We start from the raw sequence: 27315 nt of genomic DNA on the forward strand, positions 1-27315 counted from the left end.
AATGGAACAATAAATGAAAGGTATATTTTCTCTTTGGCATCACTCGTCTCTGTTGCCACTTGAGCACCGTTGACATTTCGGTGCAACATGGCGTATCGCAATTGTAGATTCAGCATGCCCATGGCAGGTGTTCACAGCGGGATCATATTGAGACACTAGACGAACATGCCCTCCACTCTTCATGAGAGTCTTGTTTTCGTCAAGGGCTTCTTTGGCCGTCCTATAGAACATGTTTGATAAGGCTCAATCCTTATTACCTCCGTTCAGATACGCCTAAAGACAATCCATGGTCCAACGCTTGGTTTTGAAAGAACGGCTCGTGAAACAATCTCGAAAGATTCCTGAAATCATTGTGATAAAGAACAGAACACAATACTGGCTTCAGTTTCTTTTCCCACAGAAAAATTATTGTCAAATTTTTGACCTGCAACTACAAGAAATTGAAGATTTCGGGTAGCCACCAACAACCCTTCTGCAAAGTATCATACTCACACTCACGGTGTTTACATTCACAAATTCAATCGTAATGTAGGACACAAATTTAGCGAAGGCGACTTCCTACTCTGAAATAGCTTTTCCGAACGCATTGTCACCGAAATTCTGTAAGAGTTTTGCTAATTGTACACTTTTCTGGCACATTACGAACGTAGCCATCCCACAATGCGCCATTCTGTGCGAAAGAATCCAGCCATTTTGTCTACAATCTTAATTACTACAAAAAAAATCACGCTGATGTGTTGCATTGAAAACAGCGAATAGCTTGAACATCTGGGATAGTAAAGAAATTTGTCGTTCTCGTAAGGACTTTGCGAATTTCAGAAAATTTAGCCTGGGTGCTTTTTGTCAGGGAAAAAAACATTCTGAGAGCACTGTTAGCCTATTTGCTTCAACTGTAAATCTGGTTTTGATATTGAGCAAAAGTGTGTATGTGTAGGTGCTTCGAGACAATAATATTATTGCACATTTTCAGTCATAACTACATCTGCAGATATTTATCCCAGATATTCCACGTTTGCAGTTTTTATTATGAAATTGAAGTATGAATGAATATCGGAGTTCTAATTATTTAGTCTACAGAAGTTACATGTTGTGTTCAATATATTCTTAGTCATTCATGTTTACAAACTTTAGGAGTGAATGTCCCGAATTCAGAAAATTGTCATTTTGGTCCAAATTGAGGGGCATTTTGGATTATACACATAGTGCTTCAAATAAAATAGTCCTTTACAGCTCAGTCAAAATAAAATACCTAATGCTTCTTATATAGAAACCTCTATCATTCTGGCTTAGGCTTTAAAAAGAAAATAATTTTTGAAGCTCCTAATTCACGACAATGCAGGACTTCAATGGTGACGTTTCCGTATGACCAAATAGGAAGATATTCGTCAATGAAGAACATCAACAATTACTCTCTTCCTTAAAAACAGAATTGCAATATTAAAACTTTTGATTAAAAATCTGTACGAAGTAATCACGTGATCGGCATTTCTGAGTGCTTTTGGTTCTTAATACGAGAACATGACAATGGTTTTATCAAGTGCATGATATGTGATCACGTGTCATACCCCGTGACACATCACGTATAGGGCTATAGAGTAAGCCCGGCCAAGCGTTTTGTAAATTATGAGTCATTATCCAATTAGTGAGTGGCTAACACAGCGCATCGGTCATGTATTTTGGGGTCAGGCCAAGCACGCGCAAGCATTTTCTTTTGTGTATTTATTATTGATGAATCATCTATTCTCTAAATATTGGTCATGCATTTGGGTCAGACTAACCTAATCAAAATATTTTATTTTATTGGTTATTCACCAATTATTAGTTAGCTATTGATTGGTTATTGGTTCGCTGTCACTAGGCATTGATGACTAGGCTGAGCCTAACTAGCCTCAACTTTGTTCAACTAGGCTTAATTAGGCTTTATTATGTAGGCTATGAAACCCTATGGCCTGATTTTTGCGAACGCCACGCACAAAAGGAAAGCTTTGAACAGCTCCAGTGTTATGAAAAGCTCGGTCTGAAAGCATTGAAAAGCTCCGAAGTTAAAAGCTACACAATGCAGTACACTTACCTCTGGCTGAGATGGTCCGACGTGGAGTTGAAATCGCTGAACCAGTCGCGCGATTGTGTAATACAGTGCCATTTGGGCCATGCGCATACCGATGCAATTGCGTGGTCCCACTCCGAAGGCTTGATAGGCCACATTATGGAAGCTGCCTTCATTTTCCGCAGCGAATCTGTCAATGAAGAAGGATAATTAAGGAAAACAGCAAAATGTGGGAAATGATGGCGCGCAGCCACGAAAGCCATTTGTTGATGATGATGATGATGATTATTGTGATGAATATGATGATGATGACGATGATGATGATGATGAATATGATGATGATGATGATGAATATGATGATAATGATGACGATGATGATGATGATGATGATCCTTGATACTCTGGCGCACACCCACAAAGGGGGATCGGCAAAGAACCTGGCAGCAGGATCTCAAGTAAAAGGCTTATGGTTTTTCAAACACAAAGTATTTTTGGACTGAAAAAAAAATTATATAAAAAGGAAAGTATGCAGCACTCCTGAATCTTCTTTCTTTTCACTTAGTGCTGCGCATTCTAAACTGAGCTCATTTCCCTTCCGATTTCGTTTTTAAACACTGCGTTACTTTGGACAGGACCTTGCCTGTATTCATATGCAGGTTCTATCTAAAAATGAGCATCTGTGAACTGCCCGCGCGAGCTCGTGTTGTGTGTATTCCCGCAAACTGTTCTTCCCCACCTTTTTTTCTCTTTTGCCGTTCTTTTTCTTGTTCTATTGTCTCTTTCCTGTCTTCCATTCTCCCCTCCTCCCCCCCCCTACGTGTATAGAGTAGCCAAGAGCCAAATATGGTTAACCTCGCCGTCTGCCCAGCACCCTCTAGAATATCTTCAGGCCTACTCAACGTGACACGTCACCCCTGACGTCACTCACCTTTCACCGTGGTATCCTGCCGAGTGGATGCACGCATGCATGCTCACGCCGTTTGATAGAGCAACAATGCTGAGACTGATGAAGCCTGTCGTGTTGTTCTGGTGTTTTTTTTTTTTTAGTGACTGCATGAAGAACGTACTTTTCTGCATCCGTGAACTGATGGAATGTATTTCGTTCAATCAATGCTCGCGTATTGTACACCTGGAAGCTGTGCCGATCGAGTAGTACTGCGGGATCAAATGTCGCCGATATGGCGATATTGACGATTCGTCGAAGGTACGACTGTTTTCATTCCCAAAGGATGTAACCGAACAGCAAAACGGGAGCGTGCCATTCATTGGGATGGCATCGATATGCTTTCATTGCGTGATTCGAAGGCGTATGTATGTCTATGTTCCTTGATTTTGAGTTTGAAAAGCATCACTTCTAACACGTTTAGTTCCTTTTATAAAATAATGTCATGTGTACTTCTTACTTGCTAGCGTATAAACCTTGGCATCAGACAGTTTCAGTTGATTGTCGTTGATGCTCATCCCAGTGATAACGTACCGTCCCGAGGCAGTGCCAAGCACTGCATACGATTTTACCAATGTGAAATTTGCGACGAACGTGTTTTTTTTTTTTCACGGGAAACCATGGTGGCAGTGGCTTCCCTGCCTCACGTGAGCGTGCTCACTCGGTCAAGACGCGTGATGTCATAGTGGCAGTGAGCACGGCGTAAGTTATTAAAGACAATAGTCTTTCTTGGGATACTCCTATGCGAAAATTTTTGTCTGTACGTCTGTTTGTTTGTCTATCTGTCACCCGTCACTCGATTCAGCCAACCAGCGAAAGTGTTGGCCTATTCTCAGCGCCCAGTCATCACAATTTGGTGGCTGCGTTCATTGTTCTCATGAACATTGTAAATCAAAAATAAAATATTAGGCATATCTGAGGCATCATATTTATAAGTAACCGTTACGTTGTGTGTGTTTTTTTAACTAAAAATGCATAGGCACGTGATTCTAAGGACCCTAGTGTTCCTTGCGTTGCGCTGACAATGTTATGCAATTCACGAAAAAGCGGGTGTTTCTTGCGCTTCGCTAAAACGATACGATGCTGTCACCTGCCAATGGCTTCGCGTTCTACACAAGTTTTTATTTTCCGACATTACTGCAGCCAGATGGCGTCAATATCTCACGCGCCCTTCCAGACAGAAGACTATCGTTTTTCGATTACATTTGCAGTGAAGCACGCATATACACGGTTAATTTTTTTTTTTCTTATGGAGTTGCTCTACCACTCAACTTTGTTTTTCTCTATTTCTCCGGCTACCAATGCAATGTACTATGATAAACTGAGGGAGAATAATCCTTAGTCCAAGGCACTTTGAGCTCAGGAGACGTGCTCGGCCCCCGGGGCCAGTCCCAGCTACGTTGTGGTTGCAGTTGTCCAAAGCTGTTTCCCACAGCCCATTGGAAGTTTTACAACGAATTTTTTATTGTGCGGAAAAGTTTTTATAGTCTAATATCAGAGAGAAGAAGAACCATAGATAAATTTTTCAGAATATAAGATAACAATTGTGTAGGTACTGTAAAGAAATACGTAAAGAGGTGTGCAGTGACTTTGTAGGTACTCTGTATTAGAGGGCGTTATCGCGTCTTCTATCTTGTTTCAGCGAGGTGACCGAAATTTGAACGTCTTAAGGTTGAGCTCAACTAAGCTGTCAGCCTAATTTATCAAGTGCAGGTTCACTCTAAGAAGATGCGAATTCCATATTGCGAATTGTCCATTGGATTTGATCAAGATATGTTTATGCACCCCTTACCTGTCCGGATTGAAGGTTAGTGGGTCAGGCCAGTATCGTGAGTCTCTGTGGATTTGCAGCGTCGGAGACAAGAAACTTGTTCCTGCCTTGTAATGAACGCCGTTGAACTCGAAGTCTTCGACAGCCTTACGCGTTACAAACCTGCGTAATCGAAATCATGAAGTCGACGTAAACGTATGTAACCATCTGTCAATTCCTAAAAGAGGTAAGTGCGAGAAACGCGGATCACGTTGACTTATAGCAGACTTTATGACGTGTACCTGCACGCATATTAGTTCATGATCTTTGCTGTGACAGTTTTCACCAGATAACAGATTCCAAGGGTTTGCGAAACTCGGTGCGTGGCACGTCTTCGCGAGACAACGCTTGGGGAATGTAATCCCCGATTCTAACCTGACTGCACTCGCTTCTTGAACAGCGGTGTTGAGTACAGAATATACGCGAGCCCCAGTGACCACGCTGGGACGACTATCAAGCTCAGCGTCTTCTAAAAGTCATCGCCAGTGACAGGCACACAGCGCTCCATTTTGGCAGCCCTGCGCATGTTTATGGTGACTAATGACTGTATACTGTGAGCACCATACCCCTGCTTAGGTTTGTCGCTGTTCGCGTTTTATATGACGGTGGAAGTACAATGGCACGTGTGTGCATACGGCTGGGCTTGTCGGTCAGGTTATGGTAGTTCGCCGACAGCGCGCATCCCTGTAGGGTCCGCATTCACGAAGCATCTTCCGAGTATCTTTCTCTGTTAACCTCGTTTTCTTTTGAAGGAATAACACACTCTAAAGGACGCAATAATGCCAAAACTGGCAATAGATAAGTATGTAGCTGGGTTGTGGATGGTGACTTTGGGGTTCTTTCTTTTGCTTGGTACTAGAACAACCAATAGAGAATTCGGGGCTCGTTCGGGTGCCGCGCTTTTCCCTATACATTGTGATGAGAACGCTGTTGGCGCATAGTGAGGAACTACATACAATTCTGGTAGACAGTGAAATTGGGGTAAATATATGGTTTGAATAGGACACAAGGTAGTCGAAATAAGCCTGTATTGAATATTTAGGTAATGGAGTTGCAACGGAAACAAAAGTACATTAGCTGTTTTAATTATTAGCGTACAAGACCTATTCATTTTTGTCGTATGATATACATGAATGAATTACCTCTATAATTATATAGTTTGTGGGAAACTAAATCAGGTAAAATTTACATCCTACAGGTTTAGATGTTGACGTTTGCATTGCAGTTACAAATAATCAGGCAGCAAGTTGTGGCCAATCGAGTGCCTAATATGCATGATGCCCGGGACCAAAGCGATATCACAACTTCTCTAGATGCTTATAATGTTCAAGACATACTTACGTGAGGACTGGTGGGTACAAGCGGAGAGCCTCGCTGACAACTTGAGTTAGGTATGGCAACTTCCTTGTAATCGTTTCATAGTCGAAATCATCCTGTGTAACGCAAACACCCCCGACTAATACGCGCCACTAAAAGCATGTGCGGAAGAGGGTAATTAAATAAAGTAAATAACTACAAAAAGGCATCTGCAGAGAGAAGCTTGAACAATTCATAATCTTTAATTACCCGCTGTCCTTTTTAAATGTGCGATGTCAACTGCCCCTGCGTTGTAGGCGCATGATTTCTAAGCAACGAACACACGGCGTATAGGTGCAAGGGGGGGGGGGGGCAACTGACCAATGAAAGAAAATATAATATCTGAGATTTTACGTCCCGAAACCGGGATATGATTATGAAAGACGCCGTAGGGGAGTGCTCCAGAAATGTTTATTTATTTATTTATTTTCAGATTTACTGCCAGCCTTTAAAAAAGGCCTTTGGCAGGAGCGGGCAGAACAAATAAAAGAATGCGAGAACATACGCAAATACGTCCACAAAACAACCGCAACAATGAGCGGGAACAAAATAAAAACAAAAAATATACAATTACGCAATCAACAAAGTGACAGCAGGTACTTTTAACAACTTGTTTGGTACCAAGCCAGACCTACACTGATAAAAACTATTAATAATATACAAGACATGACTGGAAAGAGCAGGATAAATCTGGACCGAGGTGCACCGCTAAACAAAACAGAGCTACAATGTGACACACGCAACATCAACAACAAAAAAAGAAAAAAAAACATCAGAACAACATTATTGTTTCACAATCACATATCAGTTTGCAGAAGTCGCAATACTAGGAAAGCGGAGTGACGACCAAGATACCGAAAAAATTACAGATAATCTGACAATGCTTTAGCAAAAGAATTTAGTGTAGTACAATCAATTACATTGGATGGAAGTCGATTCCATTCACGCGTTGTTCTCGGAAAAAAGGAGTTTTTGAATGTGTCTGTTTTACAGCTAAAATCCTTTATCTTTTTCGTGTGGTGTGATCGCGTCGAGCGCTTACCAACCAGGTCGATAAAATTACTCTTGTCTATTGCCAGCTTATCATGATAAAGGGAGTACAAAAACTTGAGCCGTTCAAGCTGACGTCTCTTTTGCAATGTATCCAGCTCTGATTCTTCCAAGATTGAAGTTACAGATACTTGCCAGCGATAGCAATTATGAACAAACCTGATGCCCTTCCTTTGAACGAGTTCTAGTTTATCAATGTTGTTTTTTGTGTACGGATCCCATATAACTGACGCATATTCGAGGGAGGGCCTAATGAAAGTTTTGTAAGCCAGTAACTTTATTTCCTTGGTTGATTTTCGCAATGACCTTCGAAGGTATCCAAGTTTACGCATGGCTTTATTTGTAATATACGAAATATGTTCATTCCATCTAAGGTCCGAGGTAATAATTACGCCTAAATATTTGTACCTTTCTACAACGGAAAGAGTGTGATTATCTATGGAATATGGAAAGCTTAGGGGATGCTGTTTACGCGTTATTGACATGGCTACCGTTTTAGCCTTGTTAACACTCATTTGCCACGTTGAACACCAAGTTTGTATTTTCGCTAAAGAAGAATTCAAAAGAACTTGGTCGCAGCGGCTTTGAACTTCATGATAGAGGATGCAGTCATCTGCGAATAGTCTAATTTTTACTGGTATATCCTGTACTATGTCATTAATGAACACAAGAAAGAAAAGTGGCCCAAGCACCGAACCTTGAGGTATACCGGATATAACTGTCTCTGCTGGAGAGCACGTACCATCAATTGTTACACATTGTCGTCTTAAATTTAAGTAAGTATGTTATTTTGAAAGATAGAAGTTGGGCGCAGGAATGTTGAAACAAACAAATTTTGATCACGTGCTGTTGGTTAATGTGCACTGACATATAGCACACTAGACGGGCCTTAACCACTTCGCCTGTTTTCAAATGGGACCGCCTCGACAGAGATCGAGACTTCGGGACAGCAGCCGAGCACCGGATAGCGCCTGATTCATGCGGCGGAAGATACAAGAAAAGAGTAATGGAAAAACAGAGCTGGATGAGTGGGCGAGTCAGGATGGTGTACATATCGCCTTTCACTAATCATGGTCCCTACGTTTTGTTGTTATGTAATGCTAATTTGCACTGTAAACATATACGTACACGTGCGAGTATGCTTTCAACACTGAATGTTCATTCAATTTGCAAGCAAACAAACAAGCAGTGGTTTCTCGCAACTTTGGAAACAGAAAATTCTGAGACAATTTTGCCGGAGACAACAAACATACCGATGTGCTATCGTTCAATAAAGGGTTGTGTTAATTACAAACATTCGTATATGCAGGCGAGAAATTCTTCAGTGTCTCATATCAGATAGAATAAAAAAAAAATAAACCCTTTCTGCCTTAACACTTTTTAGGGTCTTTCAAAGAAGCTCCGACAAACATTCTTACCTAAATTTCCATGTCTAGTATGATTCATCTGTTGCATGGGTATAAGCATTTTATGCAGTTCGATAGCATTTTATTTCGATGTAAGAGTACACAACTAAGATAGCCTAAATAACATCTATAGTAAATATTTATGCCCCACGCTTCGTCCGTAGAACAACTACCACAATTGCGATGTTGAAGTTATTGCCAAATCTGCATAGCCGAGTCAGGTAAACCATTCAGCTTCGACAGGCCAGACTGTGATGTGCTTTTGGAATTCGCGCATACACAAATATTACTGCATAGTTATTATATACTGGAAAGAGAGAGTAAAACTTTATTGAAGGGGAAAGGGAGAGGGGCGTTTTAGAGCCTTTATGGTTGGGGCCCTACGTCCAGGGCTCCACTGGCCTTAGCCGCCCGCCGGACTTGATCCAGTAGTGCGAGCTGCACTCCTGGGTCCGAGCTAGCGAGGTGTGCCTCCCACTGCTCCATACTAGGTGTTAAAGGTTCGCCGAGAAAATTGGTTATGTCGCTTGGTTTACGATCGCACCCCCACGATATGTGGTAGAGAGTCGGTCTTCCGCCGCACCACGGACATACAGCCGGGTAAAGAGTTGGATGTATCGCGTGTAACTTCAGTAGGTGCGGAAATACATCCGTTTGAATTTTTCTAAGGTCAGTGGCCTCTTCCCCATTAAGGGATCTGTGAGGTGTTCCACATTTTTGACGCGTGAAGCGCTGGTGAGCTAGAATCTCCCTAGGTAAAATTGGCATGGTCAATGAAAGAGATGGATTCTCCGCTCGGTTACAAAACGCACGAGCTAGAGCGTCCGCCCTTTCATTGCCTTCGAGACCTGCGTGTCCCGGGCACCAGATCAAGCGATGGTGGTGAGTGAGTTTGGATCCTAGCAGCCTCAGCCCCATTGCTGGAAGGCGGCCCCTTAAAAAGAGCCGGCAGGCTTCCTGGGAGTCGGATAAAATAACTGATGGCTCCCCTCTACGCTCCTGAAACCTTAAGGCTAAGGCTATGGCCATCGTCTCCGCCTTTGTAGCCGAGGTCGTGCGTACGGAGGCACTCGTTAGCAGCGTCATGTTGTTGTCGACAACAGTAATTATGTGTCTCTGCCAATCGAAACTGGCCGCATCGACGTACGCGACATTTGAAGCTGAGCCGAATTGCTTTCGAAGCCAGTTTACCCTCGCAGTACGTCGCTCAGCGTGAAAGTCGTGATGCATATTTTTGGGCACCGGTGCGATTGAGATTCGCCTGCGGACCTCTTGGGCTACGTCGACCAGCTCCTCATCAATGTGCTGTGGGTGGGGCGAAATTCCTATTCTAGTGAGTATCGCCCTGCCTGCTGAAGTTTCACTTAGACGATTCCTCTGAGACATGAGGACTGCGGCACTGAGCTCAGCATAAGTGTTATGTATACCGAGAGCTAGGAGCCGCTCGGTCGGTGTGCTGGTGGGTAGACCAAGTGCTGCCTTAAAAGCGCTTCTAATGAGCACATCCACCTGGCTCTCCTCACTTCTGTCGAGTGAGTGGTACGGTAGGCCATACGTCACTCTGCTCAAAACTAAGGCCTGGACAAGCCGGAGAGTATCCTTTTCTTTCATGCCTTTTTTATGATAAGTGATGCGACGGATCATTCTAGCTATCTGTTTAACTGGAAAGATTGCTACTGTATGATTATGGAAGGGAGGTCGCTGTGCATGCTCACCGGGCCGGAAATGGCTTCGTTGAATTCTTTCCGGACTCGGTCCTGAACGTCTTGGTGCTTCGCCAGGAGGTATGTCACGTAACTTAAAGACGTTGACGTTGTGTCATACCTGTGAATAGTCGATACAAGCAGGCCGGAGGTATAACTGGTCTGAGCTAAGAAATTACTTCGTTCCTAACCACTTTTGTCTTGACTTGCCATCTTCGCCAATGATTGCATTCAGAGTCACTATGGCATGAGAGTGTTCTTAAAAATAGCACCAGTGTTGTGCTACTTTTTAAAACAGGAACCCGGCGTTTATGGGATAATGAGAACAACAAGTCAATTATATTAGAGTGCTATTTTACGTTGACGTGAATACATATATCATGTGCTCAGGGCGGGGCATGCAGCGGGCTTAGTAAAAAAAAATCACCACTAATCCTTTAAAACTAACACGCTAAGGTTGACACGGTGCCTTTGAAAAAGATGGGTCCTTCTATCGAAATGTCCGCCAGCCAGTCTGAGGCACTCCCGCTGTTAATCCTGATTATCCCATTACGTTGTTTTCATCTGCCGGCTTCCATCCAGATTAAAAAAAAGTTATGTAGCTTTATTTTTATTTCAAGGGAACACGATTTCACTTACCCTTAGATTGAGCTGAAGTGAAGTGATTGTTAAGATGTTTAGGGAGCGGTGTTTCTTTCTATTGTTACGTGAGTAACGAGACAAAGTATTGCGAATATATTCGAAAAATATATTTGCAAGAGCGGTTGCAGCACTGGCCAGTCTGGCTCCGAGCTCGAGCAGCCAGCGAGCCTCATCTTCCTCGTCGGGCGCACACGCGCATTCGCACTATGGTTTGTGGCAGCCTACAGGTAGCATAACCCCCGTCGGCAAAGGCGCCGTCTCGGCGCATCTAGATGTCAAGATCATTGGGCGAGTGGTACTGCTTCAGGCGTGCGATGTGTACGATGTCGGTGGCCCTAGGGGTGGATGAAGACGGCGAGGCAGCAGGAGTGATTTCATAAGTGACGGGAGTCACCTCACGAAGCACTCTGTAGGGCCCTGTGTACCGAGAGAGCAGCTTGTCAGACAGGCCAACGTGCCTGGTCGGAGACCACAGCAGAACCAACGAACCGGGCGAAAAGTGCACATCGCGGTGTCGTTGGTCGTACCGACGCCGTTGGTTTGCTTGGGAGGTCAGAAGGCGAGCACGAGCGGTTTCGCGTGCGTGGGCGGCCCGGCTGATGGCGTCCAGAGCATATTGTGAAGTTGGAGCTGCTGGTAACGGAATCGTCGTATCGAGGGGTAATGTGGGTTCGCGGCCGAACAGCAAGAAAAAAGGGGAGTAACCAGCCGTGTCGTGGCGCGAAGAATTGTAGGCAAATGTCACGTATGGTAAAGCGATGTCCCAGTCAGAGTGATCTGAGGAAACGTACTTTGCAAGCATGTCAGTTAGGGTTCGGTTCAGGCGTTCTGTGAGGCCATTTGTTTGCGGATGGTACGACGTAGTGAGCTTGTGGCGTGTTGCACAAGAGCGTAGGATGTCCGCTATGACTTTCGATAGAAATGTGCGGCCTCGGTCCGTGAGCAGCTGGCGTGGAGCACCATGTTGCAAGATCACGTCGTGTAGAAGAAAATCGGCGACGTCAGTGGCGCAACTTGTTGGAAGGGCGCGTGTGATTGCGTAGCGTGTGGCGTAGTCTGTGGCCACAGCTATCCACCTGTTGCCAGCAGAAGACAGAGGAAAAGGGCCGAGTAAGTCCAAGCCGACGCGAAAGAAAGGTTCCGTAGAAATATCGAGTGGTTGAAGGCGCCCAGCCGGAAGCGTCGATGGTGTTTTGCGGCGCTGACATTCCTCACACGCCGCGACGTATCTTCTGACGGACCGTGCCAGACCTGGCCAATAGAAGCGACGGCGAATCCGGTCGTATGTGCGGGACACACCCAGGTGACCGGCAGTAGGAACGTCATGAAGTTCGTGGAGTACAGCCAAGCGGAGGTGTTTGGGTATGGCAAGCAGCAGAGATGGGCCGTCTGGATGGAAGTTATGCCGGTATAATGTGCCATTCTGGAGTACGAACGAGCGATAGGATCGGTTCGATGGGGAGGAGTCGAGGCGCTCAATGATAGCTCGTAGGGCTGCATCACGGCGTTGCTCGTCGGCTATGTGGTTCAGTTGAGAAACGGAGCACACGCAGGCGTCGTTGTCAGGTATGGTGGCCGATGGGTCAACTGGATAGCGAGAAAGGCAATCGGCGTCCTGGTGCAGGCGTCCAGACTTGTATATCACAGAAAAGGTGTATTCTTGCAGTCGCAGAGCCCAGCGACCAAGTCGACCTGTAGGATCTCTTAAGGATGAAAGCCAGCAGAGCGCGTGGTGGTCGGTGACGACGGAAAAGTGGGTGCCATATAAATATGGACGGAATTTTGAGACCGCCCAGACAAGAGCAAGGCATTCTCGCTCCGTGATCGAATAGTTACGCTCTGCAGGTGTAAGGAGGCGGCTAGCATACGCGATAACGCGGTCGTGTCCCTGTTGGCATTGGGCGAGAACGGCTCCGATACCGTGACCACTGGCATCAGTTCGGACCTCAGTTCGGGCAGATGGGTCAAAGTGGGCGAGGATAGGGGGCGTCGTCAAAAGTGTTATGAGGTGAGAGAAGGCGGCAGCTTGAGTGGACCCCCACGAAAATGGAACGCCTTTCTTCAAAAGATCGGTAAGTGGTTGGGCGATTGCCGCAAAATCTTTCACGAACCGCCTAAAGTAGGAGCAAAGTCCCACAAAGCTCCGGACATCTTTGGCGGATTGGGGTACTGGGAAACTCGTGACGGCACGAATTTTCTCAGGGTCCGGTCTCACACCAGAAGCATCGACAAGGTGGCCCAGCACGGTAATCTGTCGGCGGCCGAAGTGACACTTCGAGGAGTTCAACTGGAGGCCAGCTTTGCGGAAGACGTCGAGAATGGCCGACAGACGCTCAAGGTGGGTCTCAAACGTAGGTGCAAATACGAGGACGTCGTCTAGGTAACACAGGCATGTTGACCATTTGAACCCGTGTAGCAGAGAGTCCATCATACGTTCGAACGTGGCGGGGGCATTGCATAGACCGAAGGGCATAACCTTGAATTGGTATAGGCCATCTGGAGTGATGAAGGCGGTCTTTTCTTGGTCTTTCTCGTCTACGGCAATCTGCCAATAACCAGAACGAAGGTCGATGGATGAAAAGTAGCGTGCGCCGTGGAGACAATCGAGGGCGTCATCAATACGTGGTAAAGGATACACGTCCTTTTTGGTGATTCGATTTAGATGCCGGTAATCGATGCAAAAACGCCATGTGTTGTCCTTCTTTTTAACCAGGACGACGGGTGACGCCCATGGGCTTGATGAGGGCTCAATAATGCCTTTAGTTAACATCTTATTCACTTCAGCTTGAATAATCTGGCGCTCCGACGCGGACACGCGATACGGTCGACGGTGAATGGGAGCAGCATCACCGGTGTTGATGCGGTGCTTTACAAGAGAAGTTTGGCCGAGTGGGCGGTCGTCAAGGTCGAAGATGTCACGGTAGGAAGCTAGAAGGCGTGCGAGAGCGGCTGATTGCGCTGGGGGAAGGTCAGGGTCGATCATGGGACGTATTGACATGTCGAGGCATGTGGCATCGAGTGGGCGACAAGGAAAATTGGGGCATGCGTCGGCTGCGAAAGTGGTGACGTGATCATCGGCTAAGGACCGCAACGTGGCAATTAGGATGCCTTCAGGGAGGACTTGCTTTGTGAAGCCGAAATTTATGACGGGTAGACGGGTCCGGTTGGAGGCTACAGTTACGATGCAGTGAGGGACGGTGACGTCACGTGCCAGTAGGACATCAGGAATCGGCGTGACGATGTAATTCCCATCCAATACGGGTGAGGTCGTGGCAAATTCGGTGAATGTGAGGGCTTTAGGCGGTAAGCGGAGGAAGTCTGTGGCAGAAAGGCCGTGTTGAGGTTCAGGGTGAATATCCGGCTGAAGAGGAAGGTCTAAGCAAAGAGTACCAGCGGAACAGTCGATGAGAGCAGAATGGGTCGACAGGAAGTCCATCCCTAAGATGAGGTCATGAGGACAGTTCTGGAGCACCGTGAATAGAACAGGGATGTAACGGTCGGCGATGCGTATGCGAGCCGTACACATGCCAATGACAGGAACAGTGCCGCCATCGGCCACACGTACAGCTTCGGTAGCAGGGGGCGTGAGTACTTTTCTTAAGCGGCGACAAAGATGAACGCTGATTATGGACACATGAGCGCCAGTATCGACTAGTGCCGACAGAGAAATACCGTCCACGTGTACATCGACAAGATTTTTGTTCGTATGAAGCGTCAATGGAGGGTTTGGTTCAGACAGGGATGATGCAGCACTACCTCCAGGGGCTGCACTGTCTAGTTTTCCGTCGGGTACGATGAAAAGTTAGGCGGCGAGTGATGGCGGCGTGGCTGGGGCGACGGGGAACGACGGCGTTGAGGGGACGGAGAACGAGCAGGAAGGCGGCTGTTAGACGTGTCGAAAGCAGGGGCGGTACGGCTGGACGAATACCGGCGAAGATCTTCATATGGGCTATAAGGTGCGAAAAACTGGCTCCTATGTGGCGGCGTCCAGGAGGCACGGCAGTAGCGGGAGACATGTCCAACGCGGTGGCACCGGAAGCAGATCGGTTTGTCGTCAGGAGTTCGCCATTCCGCCGGGTTGCGAGATCGTGGAGCAACAAATGGGTCACGTCGAGGTGCATTAGTGGGAATTGGTCTGGAGGAGGGGCAAGAGATGGGGCAAGCATCAGGGAACCCGCGGTTGGCGAATTCTTGTCGTACGACCGCCTGAATAACGGAGATCGCGGGGGTTGTCGGTATCGTATGTTCGAAAGAAGTGGGCTGAAGCGGCGCTGGACTTGCTGCTTCAAGTTCCCGTCGAACGATACGCGTTACACTCTGCTCAAAGGGCGGTGTGACGGTAGAATCGGAGCAGGTGGACGTAGCCGCCGTGTTTGGCAACCGAGAAAAAGGAGGGCGCACCCGACGGCTTTTTGCTGTTTCGAAACGGCGGCATTCTTGAATTACACGGTCGATGGTCGAGACGTTAGTGTACACCAGCAAATTGAAGGCGTCGTCCGCGATCCCCTTCAAAACGTGTCCAACCTTTTCAGCCTCAGACATCGCCTCGTCCACTTTTCGGCAAAGAGCGAGAACTTCTTGGATGTATGACACATACGATTCAGTTGGCGACTGGACACGGGTAGCCAGCTCCTGTCGTGCAGCTGCGTGGCGACCGGTCGGGTCCCCAAAGATGTCACGTAGCTTCTCCTTGAACGTGTCCCAGCTGGTGAGTTCGGACTCATTTGTCTCGTACCAGACACGCGGGGTTCCGTCCAAGTAGAAGAGAACATTAGCGAGCATCATGGTAGGGTCCCAACGGTGAGTTTGACTGACCCGTTCATAAAGGCGAAGCCATTTGTCGACGTCGAGGCCAGGTTGCGCAGAAAATGTCCCGGGATCACGTGGTGTTTGGACGGCGACAAAGGTTGTCGGAGAAGCCGCAGATGATGAAGCGGACGCGTTGTCACTGGAAGCCATGGCGGAAAGCTGGAGGATGCGGCCACTGCGGAGCTGCGTGGTGAGGACGGGGATCGTTCCACCTCCACCAAATATGTTACGTGAGTAACGAGACAAAGTATTGCGAATATATTCGAAAAATATATTTGCAAGAGCGGTTGCAGCACTGGCCAGTCTGGCTCCGAGCTCGAGCAGCCAGCGAGCCTCATCTTCCTCGTCGGGCGCACACGCGCATTCGCACTATGGTTTGTGGCAGCCTACAGGTAGCACTATTATTACGAAAGCACTTGTTTGAAAACTAATAATGTTGGTTGTTAAGTGAGCTTCGTCTTATATTACAAGATAAAAATGTGTGATTACTTACCCGGCAACGAAGAGTACAGAAGCGCTCAGAAGAACCTCGTCTTTGGTTAGCACACGGCTCTTGATAGCTTTTTCTGAAAAGAGGCAAACAAGAGAAGTCGGGACATAGGGAGGGACAAAATATTAAAAAAGACGCTAGGCGAACTTTTAAATCGTATTTTTATATGAGGCTTAGTTAGTGGGTTAACGCTTCTCTAAAGCTTCTAGGCCTGACAGTAAATGAATTCTTTTCATGAAACTTTTGTTAAAAATAGGTGATCTTGTCATGCTGTGGAGTTTGGCAACAAACACCTTATTCTAATGTAGGACAGATGTCAAATTGTGTAACGGTGGGTACAGCCAACTTTACACATGCGCGCCACATGTGTACACTTGATCTCTCCTTGCGTTGTCCCTTTGCTTGAAGTTGTGACAAACGGCTTAGCTAACAAAGTGCATATATATATTTTCCTGGTTGTTCTTTGTGATATAGCTACGTAGTCTACTTTAGTCTCGGCCATTTTTTTTCTCGCGATCAAGAGAACAGTCTGTGTCGTCTTTTCTACGACATTTTAAGAACAGCTCAGATATAGTGTGTGAGAAAACCACTGCCGGAGACACAGTCTTACTTGATTCAAGATGGTGATGCTCTTACCTGCTCCTTTACCACTCATTAAAGTGTCATTGTCAGTCTGCGGGCTCTCTTCTTGATATTCAGCATCGAGGAGGTTTTGAAGAACGTCAGGCTTTCTGAACTAATAAGAGGAATCAAATGGGTTGTGCTGTGCATCCATGACAAATTAGGTTATTTGTTTCAATAAACTACAATATGGTGACATAAAAAAGAGATAAAGAAATGTATGGTCGGCTAAATACAATTTTCTGGTTCGCTACCTTGTACTTTGGAAGTGACAAGATGTTTAAAAAGTGAGAGGGAATAAAAGTCTGCAATGACACTATATTGTCGTGACTATAGCGCCATACAAGTACTGCAGATCAACCTCTTCTGGGAACAGGCAGCCAGTGAAGAGGTAACTTGAGTATAGGGCTTCTAATAAAAGCAGACTGGTGACTACATATGTTATGTTCAGCACGAGAAGGCATGGGCGCGACTACAAGCTTGAAGGCCAGTGATTGATTCGGTGCTCCAGAATGAACAAATGTTTTAACGTCAGAAAGTTTTCGCAACAAAGCACACAGCACGATTACTAATCTCATAGTCACACAAACATGACTGTTGTTAGAGTGTAGGGTTGAGTGCCGAGTTAATTAATTTTATTACTTGAGAGTTCTTATTTGAAAAAATGCCTCTAAAATAACTAGTTTTTTTTGCAATCTTCTTCGATACTAATGCGGTTGTTACAGGAAGAAATCGAACATACAGCCTCATGTAAACTGCAAAAGGTATAATCAACTCATTTGCCACGACGGCGACGCGTTTTTACTAATTTCTGTTATTACAATCCCTACATGCTTAATGATAGCTGTCGTAATTATATATTTAAGCTTAACACTCTGTTGACCTCAATTATTACGTGTGATCGTATCGTGAGTCTTCCCGTGACAATTCTGCGTTAATTCTTCGACCAACCGGAAACAGACCTAACGTTGCCGTTATTGCTAGTCAACATTTTCCTTTATCTATACGGCACAATGCCACAGAAATCAGCATTTGTCCTTTATCGCGAGTGTACAGGCGCACATGTTGACGAAAAGGGCGAGATAAGCTGCCGTGTGTTTAGCGAGACTCACCTCTGGGTTCTGTTTTCTGAGGTCGATAATTCTCGCCGTCTCTTTGGTCAACTTCACTGTCACGTAGCCGCTAAAGATCATGTTGATCCAGTACAAGGGTGTTGCGAGGACACCCAGTGTAGATGTACTTTCTGTAGCGGAGTAAGAAACATCAAACTTCTGTAATACCATCCAAGGCGTATATTTCCGCCACCTGAGAAGTATTATTAAAAACTTGGCAGACTGTCTAATGGGGGTAGTGACAAGACTGATCTCAACCTAGGACAGCTCTTATGAACCTGGCGCACCAATATTTACACCTAACAGACAAGTGCACGCATTACGTGTTCAGAGCCACACTAGTTCGTACCCTATGGGAATGCACAAGTATAATCCATAATAGCTGTGGCGCAGCCCCAAAAAAGAGGCAGCCACCAAGGGCCAGTGACCCTTAGTCGAATCCTACAAGGAGTCCAGGCTCTTCCCAACCACTGGCTAGGTCACTTAAGAAAGTTCTTTGATCTAAACTTAAAGACATGCTTTAGCAGGACTGGTACTACCCATAACATGCTTTAGCACAGACAGTTGGGCTGATTCTACAAGACGAAACTCGGGTACTCACGGCAAAGGAAGTGTAAAGGTCCTTTCATTACTCCACTAATCACAGCCCTTGCGGAAGCGGCCAGAGAGTTTTCGGGTCCTATCTGAAAGCTGCCGTCGACGCCGAACGCTCCACGACCAACGTAGTCCAGGGTGAGCCTCTGGAAGATCTCGAGAGCATTCGCTTCACGGCCGCTGTCAGCTCGCTCTCCCACGATGTTTAGGAATATATCCGCGCCGTTCTTCAGGTCTGCCATCATCTTTTAAGAACAGGCCGCTTTTACAACGAAGCCATTATAAGCTTGAAGTGATGTCGTGACCCAAAAGCTATGAAAAAAAAACTATCAACATCATGATTTGGTATGTATCGCAGAAACTGGACGCGAGAGGGGTGTCACATTGAAGGGGGTGACAGAAAGCGAGAGAAAAACAAAAGAAGATAGGAAGAAAGAGAAGGTAAAAAAATTTTGTTGCAAAATATTGTTCATGAGGCGGCGAAACTCGAAGCCGCGTACCCACAATCCGAAGGCAAGCGTCTGTGTTATCCAGGCACGCTGACAGCGCATCATAGCCTTGCACAGTATCGTAAAGTAACGGATAGCAAAGAGAAGTGCGGATGAGGAGGAGATAAATGAGAGAAAACGGTAAAACATAGCGTATAAATATTGAGAAAGAGTGGAAGAGAGAGAAAGAAATACAGACAGGAAAAAAAATGGGAAGAAAGCTAGCAAACGAGAAATAAAGAAACAGTGAGACAAAGAAAAAGAGAGGAAGAAGATAGAATAAGAAAGAAATAGGAATAAGCAGTTGAAAATTGTGAGAAATTCCCGTTAAGTCACACAAAGCTTGGAGTAACGAAAATGATTTAATATTGAGCAAAATCAAGTTAGAACCCAGCAAGTCCAATTTTTACTACAGGAAAACCTTGTAAGAATTATTTACCACATCTCTGCGACCGGCGTGATCCTAAACCCCTCAACATCGACTATATAGCTTTGCTTGCCAGCGTTTTTCCTCTTAGGCAAACTTACTGCGTTTCTTTTAATCAAAGATGAAGGCTAGCACACCATCAGGCAAGGATGAACACTCATTCTACGGTTTTGTACAAGAAAACAGGCACTGTTGACTACAACGCCAATGGGTATAAGGGGTTCGCATATACCAATAAGCTTCGCAGTCAAGTAAACTTGTGAACACTGAAAAAATTCCTGCTTATTTCGAGTTGAAGGTGCACTTGTGTGTACGTACAAAACACTGACAAGCGCCCACCAATAAAAACAATTTTTCGATGTCTTTCTCTCGTGCCATCTCTTAGTATTCAGACGAACACGTATTCTTGCAGCCTTTATACAGCCTCAGCACCTGGAAAATGAGTTAAACACCTCTCCTTCCAGCTGATAAGCGTTTCTGGGATCATTAACTTTGAGTAATGAGTATCATTCTGCTTCGGAGGGATATGGAGTGGCTTGGCATCAACACAGTCAGCAACCTCTTTTGTGCAAACTTCGCCTTACCTGCTTAAGTTTAGCGGTGGTAAAACTGGTAGATATGGCTCGCCGTAGACTTCTCCACTTGGCACCTTCGACGTAAATAATAGTTTTCTTCAAGAATGGATGCTTGCTTTCCACCACCAACGTTTCCTGTGAGTAAATTTGATTGCTATAGCACCTACCACAGCCCTACATATTTTGGTTTTGGTACTGTGCCGTCGATCAGACTATCGAACACTTTGTGTTATTGCCCGACATACGAAAATGCGAGGCTTCACCTCCACACTGTTCTAAATCGACTGGATGGAAGTGCTTTCACTCTCGAGAAGGTATTGGGATCATGGTGCTGCCCATCCAAGCTCCGAAAGGCAATGGAAGCGCTGTTGCGTTTTCTCAAGGGCACTGGTCTGTATCGTCGTTTGTTATGCGAAAATTGAAATTGTTACACATCGATCGGCTCAGTCAATGACTTTTCTCTCGTCCTCTGTATCTTTCCTTCCACCTCCCTTCTTTCTCAGTGTAAGGTAGCCTACTTCACTCAGCCCTGGTTAACCTCCCCACCTCTCTCCTTATTTTCCCTCTCTCTCTGGTTTTGACACCAGGCATTATAATGCATATTAATGTTTCCTTTCTTTTTTAGACACTCTAAATTTACCCTGTATTCATCACCAATTGCTTTCTTTTATTTCGCGTACAAATCGCACACATAAGCATAAATCTGCAACACAAAATTGCTAAGTAGAACATCTAGGTAAAAATAGCAATTTTTCTAAAGTTCACCCGTTTCTATAGAATTTTTCACTTTCTTGTGAAGGAGTTGAGAGGTTTTTATGAAGCTGATAAAAACTAGCACCGTACTGGGCATATGTGACGAGACATTACAGACACCTATATATTAGAAAGCCATATTTCTACTGAATCTTGTATCCAATATTCTCAATGAGGCCACTAAAAATAATTTTTAAAAAATTGCGGTGAATTTAGTGTTATGGGCTATGTACAGCTCGTTTATTATATATGTGTTCTCGAATTCATAAGCGATACATAAAGTTGATTAGATGATCACTGATAGATTAAATATATGTACCTCTTGAGAAGCCTTCATTTTTCTAGTACTTCCTCACCATATTTGCACTAATTATTCCTATTCACACCAACTATATTTATCGGCATTTGCATTTCATGGTTGTGTCTTTTCGAAGTGTTTCGACAACATAAAACTTACCCCTCGACCCGTGAAATTTTGAAAGTTGCGAATCAAGATGTATTCCAAGAAGTCCAAGTCTTTCGTCACAACGAATGGCACATCTCCATCATAAAATCTGCAATTAATAAAGATGTGTTGATCATATTGAACAAAAATAATTATGGAGAAATTCACGCGCGATAAACTTTGTACAAAGTTCATTTTTAGTCAAATTCTTAATCGGGATGAAATCTCCATGATGCACTGCATCAGCGAAAATAAAACTGTGACACCCTTTTCATGATAAGATGATAGTCATTATACTTCTCCGCGTGGTGCTCTTAGAGTACAGTAGATTAGTCGGACAAGTGAATAGAGAATGTCTAGTGCTTGATATAGGTCCTACTCTCAGGATGATAAGATGAAGAAAAAGAGTAAATTCGTGCCATAGCAAGTGTCTAAACCGAGGCTCTTGAACTTTGTTGGCTAGTTAGAAAAGAAAGCCGTATTTAGTTAGTTAGTTAGTTAGTTAGTTAGTTAGTTAGTTAGTTAGTTAGTTAGTTAGTTAGTTAGTTAGTTAGTTAGTTAGTTAGTTAGTTAGTTAGTTCACTCTACCTTGCTGCCCCTGTGGAGAGCATGTAGCGTTGGTGGCATCATAGAACAAATAAGAGTAGAAAACTGACACACGAGGGTCAGGGATGATCACAATAACAACGTGCATGTACAAAAGTTGTCCAGATCAGAAGCGATTGGAAAGAGATGCTCAAAATAATCAGAAAAATTCTTAAAACAAATTTTGTGGGAACAAAGAAAATTTTCGCATTCCTAGTCTACGAAACAGAGAAAAATGCGTGAAATTCGAGCGCCCAAACAACAATGAATGTGCTACAAGAATCTGCTTCTAAAGGAGTGTTATAGAAAATAACGAGGAGTGTGATCGAAATACAAAAAAAAGCACGACAAACTCTGCACAAGTTATTAGAATTGACTTCATGCGAAGCGGTCAGTGAGTAAAACCATGTACCGCATTTTTCGCTTTGAGTCAAGCGTTGCGAGGTGGATCGATGTCTTTTGGATAATATAGTAGTTTTTCGAATACCGTGGACATCATAGGAGCGTGCTCGGGGGGCGGGGGGCGAGTTAAGGTTGCGTCTTAGGAAGAGTGATCCGTAAAGTCAGCCTCATACATTGACATATATATGAATTCCCGATTCGCAAGTACAGCTCTATAGTTGTACCTAATATTTTAACATCACTAAATAAAAATTAGTAGCAGCCCCTCACGCGTCTCGATTAACTGCGCAGTAGTTTCAGTTTGCGATAGCACCATTCCTTTAAAAAAATGTGCTGCGTGACACCAGGGGCACTCTGTATATTAATGGGCATGTGATCTCACCCGAAGGTGTCTCCGTACTTTTCCAGCCACCTTCCAATGACCTTGTAATGATCCTGCCAGAAATATACAAACAAAATGCAACTGAACCACCACGCGGCACGATTTCTTAGGGCTTCAGATTCGGCACCATTCCACAGTACCGTGAGTTTCATGTCGTTTTGACAAATTGTAGGTTAACGTGACCGCTATTGTGGGCAAACAGCGGTAAACTAAATAGTTTTTTCCATAACAAACAAGGCATGTTTGTGTTATATGCTGACTCAGCAATATACTCATAAATGCCATCAACTTTCAGGAAGGAAGGAAGGAAGGAAGGAAGGAAAATAGAGGGAAAAGAAAGGCAGGGAGGTTGACCAGCCTGTAGGCAGCCGGTTTGCTACCCTGCGCATGGGAGAGGGATGGGAGAGATGAAAAAGAGCAGAGAGGGAACAGAGAAGCAGCACATTCGGCAGCACACGCGCGCACACTCAGTCATAGTCCAGTCTTGTCTTTCGCGGTGTGTGACATTAACTTTCAGTGTTAATGTTTCAGTGACTGGACCACACCTCGTACAGCGAAGCAGGTAGTTGACCTAAAACTTTACGGGTGCATTGACGCAGTGATAGCCGCATTTTTTAACACGAAAATATTTTATGCCGTGGTCCACCAAGATTTAAGTGGAATATTTCCGTCCCGGAAAACACGTCGAATAAATTCGCAGTATCAGAGAAGCAAGAAAAATGTCCATCGACCCGAGCAGAACCCATGACCTCTGGGTCCATGACTGTACACGCCAAGCATGCCATCTACTGTGCCGCGCTAACATACTTTGTACGCCTTAAAAATACGTATTTTATATCTACCAATGTCCTCTGACAGAGCTCTTGGTGAACTGCAGTAATGCATGGTGACAATGGCATGCACGATTAGTTCGTTCAACGCTTCTTTCTAAGTATCCGTCCCATTCAGCGCGTTTAAGAACTGGGATTTTGTCGAGGGCTTGACACACGTCCAGGTGGCGACCTTACCTCAAGCGCGGCACAATTCACGGGCTTTAATGCACCGGCGTCACTGATAGCATCCATCTACACTTAACACAGCTTTGAGGTGCTACCCGGCTTAACCTTCTTTTGTTTTAACTCAGAGTTTCCCATGCTCACTCCGGGAATAATCGCGGCTGGACAAAAGGAAGCCACGACGTGCGATGCGTTTCCCTCTGGTCGAGAAGTGCTGTTCAATAGCTCCAATATGCTGCGAGTAGGTGACCTCCGCCCAAGTTCAGTGTGTAATAAGGCACAGTCGCATCGCGCTATCTCTGGTTCTTTTCTCACCGTTCACTGTTACAGCTACCGCAAGCATCTATTACCACAAGGGTTTTTTTTAATTTATTATGATAGATTCTAACCATCATTATGAAGATTTATGAATACCTTCAACGTAAATGCAAGCAGGTTACAAGCGGTACTATAGCTGTCAAACACCTATAGACATTGTGCAAGATCTCTGAGCTCTTTTGTATCAGTGTGCAGTAAACATCAAACTACTTCTATAAATACAAGTTTTACTTTCGTGCTTTTATCGATTCCTATGATGAAGGAAGCAACCATGTATTTATTCGCTTTTTTTTGCGTAGAAAATATCAATACTCTTGAACCTTGCGCAGCAATGTTTTATGGGCTGCTCACTGTTTCATGGAACTCGCGAATGTTTCCCCATAGCAGGCTCGGTTCAGGACCGGGGATTCCCAGGTTCTTGAAATAGGAGAAATGCCGCTTGCGCCATCTGGAAGCAGTAGATTATTTTCTAATGAAGAGAAGCAAAGGGAAGTTGGCCAAGCTTATAGAGTGACTGTATATGCTAGAAAATAGCCTTATAGAGCAACTTTAGCCAACTCCTTGACAACTCATAGATCGAAATTGATCTAAAAGATGACCACAAAAAAAAAGTGATAAACATAAGATGAGCACGTGGTCCTTTGTTTGCAGGGAACAACTCTTAACAGTATTATACGCAGACATTATAAAAAAGAGGTACGCTCAGTAGGATTCAAGCACTTAAAAACTGAAAAAAAAAAGTTTTTTATGCTAAGCATTTAAAGTAAAAATTTCAGTGACCTCAAAGTAGTTTTCTTTGATCGAAATTAAAAGTTTGAAAGATACCACGGTTGAAGAATGTTCCGAAATTACGCTTTGACAACGAGCACAGGTGTCCATAGCAGTCTTTTCTGTTCTCTTAAAAATGTTAATACAAAGTGTCCGTCGTGTTTCTTGCAATAATGCATTGTAGGAACACAAGCATTCCACTTTTAGAATTATTCGCATGACAATCCACGTTCCCGGAAATGTGGAAAGCAATTTCACTCCAACATTGTGGCATTTGTGGCATTCGCACTAGCACATTTGCAACTCGCACCCACGCTTTGGATCAAAATTTTAGGTCGATAAAAAGCTTGCTTTAGAAGCACTAAATTTTGAAAAAGCATTCTTCATATTTCAATAAGCAAGATTTCGGCGTATGTCGCATAACGTTTTTAAGATAACTTGCAACAAATCGACAAAGTAATAACTTTTATACAAACATGTACTTTAAAGTATAGGTCTCTTTTTTTTTTGCAGAAGAAGCTTTTTATTGCAAGTGCGTACACGTCCACTGATAAATTTATGGGGAGTGAAGCACCAATAGGCAGGCAGTTTCCACCTGAAGTACAAAGTCTTTATTATACTTCAGTTAACGTGCCGGTAGGCCAGTTGCATGGACGGCTAAAATTGCCAAAATAACAGTATTGTCATTGAGATAAGAGGAAATGGAATGGTAGAGAAATAAAGGTAAGGAGGTCAACCAGGCCAGGACCACCAGTTTGGTACTCTACACGTGGGAAAGAGATGAGGGAGATTGTAAGAAGGAGACGAAAGAGAAGAAATGAACAGAAAGCACATCACACAGCATGTGCACAAGTGCCTCTAGTCAGTAAGAGTCGAATGATCTGGCGTGGAATGCGACACCACTTTCGCAGTCGCTGTGTAGGAGCTGCATGATCCTGTCCACAGATCTTTAACGGTACTGCCAGTCTCACTACGGCGTTGTCATTCACGTTCCAAGTTTTACGAAGCTGTTGTGAATGCTGGACATTCCTACCTAAGAAAGTAAAGAGTAACCCCTCACGGTGGTCTCGTGGTTAGGGTGCCCGAGTGCTGACCAAAAGGTTGCTCCAAAAAACCCAAAAAACCTGGCACATGGCGGCCGCATTTCGATGGACGGGAAATGGTTGTGGCCCGTGTACATCAGTTTAAGTGCACGCTAAAGAAGAACGAATTGCCGAAACTTCCGGATTCCAATCTGCACTACGACATCTGACATGTTCTGTTATGGTTTGGGACGTGAAACCCCAACAATTATCATGATAGTAATGCGTATACGTTTCAAGTAAAGACCTTACCTGAAAATTGCAGCCAGGCAAATGCCGATCAAGATAATCGGGACGACTAACGGAAACATTACTGCGAGGAAGACTGTTCCCCGCCGTCGCACCGAACACACTACATAAACACTTTATCGTCGACACCGTTAAGTGACCGCTGCGCATTATCGTTCGCTCTGGCGATCGGCGTGGGAGAGGACACGAACGAATGGCCTTGACTCGTTTGTAAAGCGTTTTCTCCCTCTCGCTCTTTTGGAAAGGTAGCGATGCCGCGGAACGCTCAGTGCTTACCGTGCCGCTCCACATTCAACGCGTGCCCCGCCGCGGTGGTCTAGTGGCTAAGGTACTCGGCTGCTGACTCTCAGGTCGCGGGATCGAATCCTAGCTATGTCGGCTGCGTTTCCGATGGAGGCAGAATTGTTGTAGGCCCGTACGCTCACATTTGGGTGCACGTCAAAGAACCCCAGGTGGTCGAAATTTCCGGAGCCCTCCACTACGGCGCCTCTCATATGGTGGTTTTGGGACGTTAAACCCCACATATCAATCACTCATCAATCACATTCAAGGCGTGGTCTCGGCATTCAACAATTGTAGCACACGCCGCAGTAGTGTTCTCGCAAGCTTCTAATTCACTTCGTATGACTATCAAGGCGTAAGCCCGTTAGCTTAGGATCTGACTTCTCAAGGTTATGTTGATTGATTGATCGATATGTGGGGTTTAACGTCCCAAAACCACTATATGATTATGAGAGACGCCGTAGTGGAGGGCTGCGGAAATTTAGACCACCTGAGGTTCTTTAACTTGCACCCAAATCTGAGCACACGGGCCTACAACATTTCCGCCTCCATCGGAAATGCAGTTCTCAAGGTTATGTTAACTACGCAACATGTGCAAGTCTGTCAGCTGCACCAAACATGGAGTGGTAGCGGGTCTGCCTGAGAATGATTATGGTGAGAAAAACTTTTTAGAGCTGCCTTAAAGCTATGAGGTGAGTTGTTGATTCTGAAAGACGAACAGTTGCACGAGAATGGACTGCAAGATTTCGTTTATACCTGTGCATGCCACGACGTGAACAGGACAGTGGGCTGAGAAAAGAACCTTGATGACAATGAAAACGCAGACGCAGGCGCCATTTCATACGTATGTCACAACTGTTTCTTATACATGGCACCAGAACCTACCGGAAAATTTGACATCAATGCGTGCGAATATCAGAATGCTTTTGTTGCACAAAGGGCATGAGCTTCTAATAAATTTGAAGTGGGACCGTCAAGTAT

At 44.9% G+C, this 27315-nt stretch overlaps 1 protein-coding gene across 1 annotated transcript; it reads right to left on the bottom strand.

The window, feature by feature from the left end:
• On the bottom strand, positions 1–26211 carry LOC119169966 (cytochrome P450 3A14-like). The gene is made up of 14 exons (XM_037420973.2): positions 26056–26211; positions 24305–24401; positions 22641–22693; positions 21284–21380; positions 20083–20208; positions 18591–18828; positions 17990–18120; positions 16893–16992; positions 16260–16332; positions 10328–10436; positions 6142–6233; positions 4783–4923; positions 2072–2237; positions 1–341 (listed from the first exon to the last, which is right to left on the bottom strand). Exons 1-14 carry the CDS (start codon positions 26112–26114, stop codon positions 264–266), a joined length of 1560 nt encoding a protein of 519 aa, XP_037276870.2. The 5' UTR covers positions 26115–26211; the 3' UTR covers positions 1–263.
• Positions 26212–27315: the final 1104 nt, after the last annotated feature.

The sequence above is a fragment of the Rhipicephalus microplus genome, chromosome 2 (assembly GCF_043290135.1).
Source record: "Rhipicephalus microplus isolate Deutch F79 chromosome 2, USDA_Rmic, whole genome shotgun sequence".
In the NCBI taxonomy this organism is placed as follows: domain Eukaryota; kingdom Metazoa; phylum Arthropoda; class Arachnida; order Ixodida; family Ixodidae; genus Rhipicephalus; species Rhipicephalus microplus.

Coding starts and splice junctions, on each gene's coding strand:
- LOC119169966 (XM_037420973.2), bottom strand. CDS start 26,114: ATGTTTCCGTTAGTCGTCCCGATTATCTTGATCGGCATTTGCCTGGCT. Junction 22,694..24,304: donor TTCGCGAGTTCCATGAAACA/GTGAGCAGCCCA, acceptor TATTTCTGGCAG/GATCATTACAAGGTCATTGG. Junction 21,381..22,640: donor AAGTACGGAGACACCTTCGG/GTGAGATCACAT, acceptor TATTAATTGCAG/ATTTTATGATGGAGATGTGC.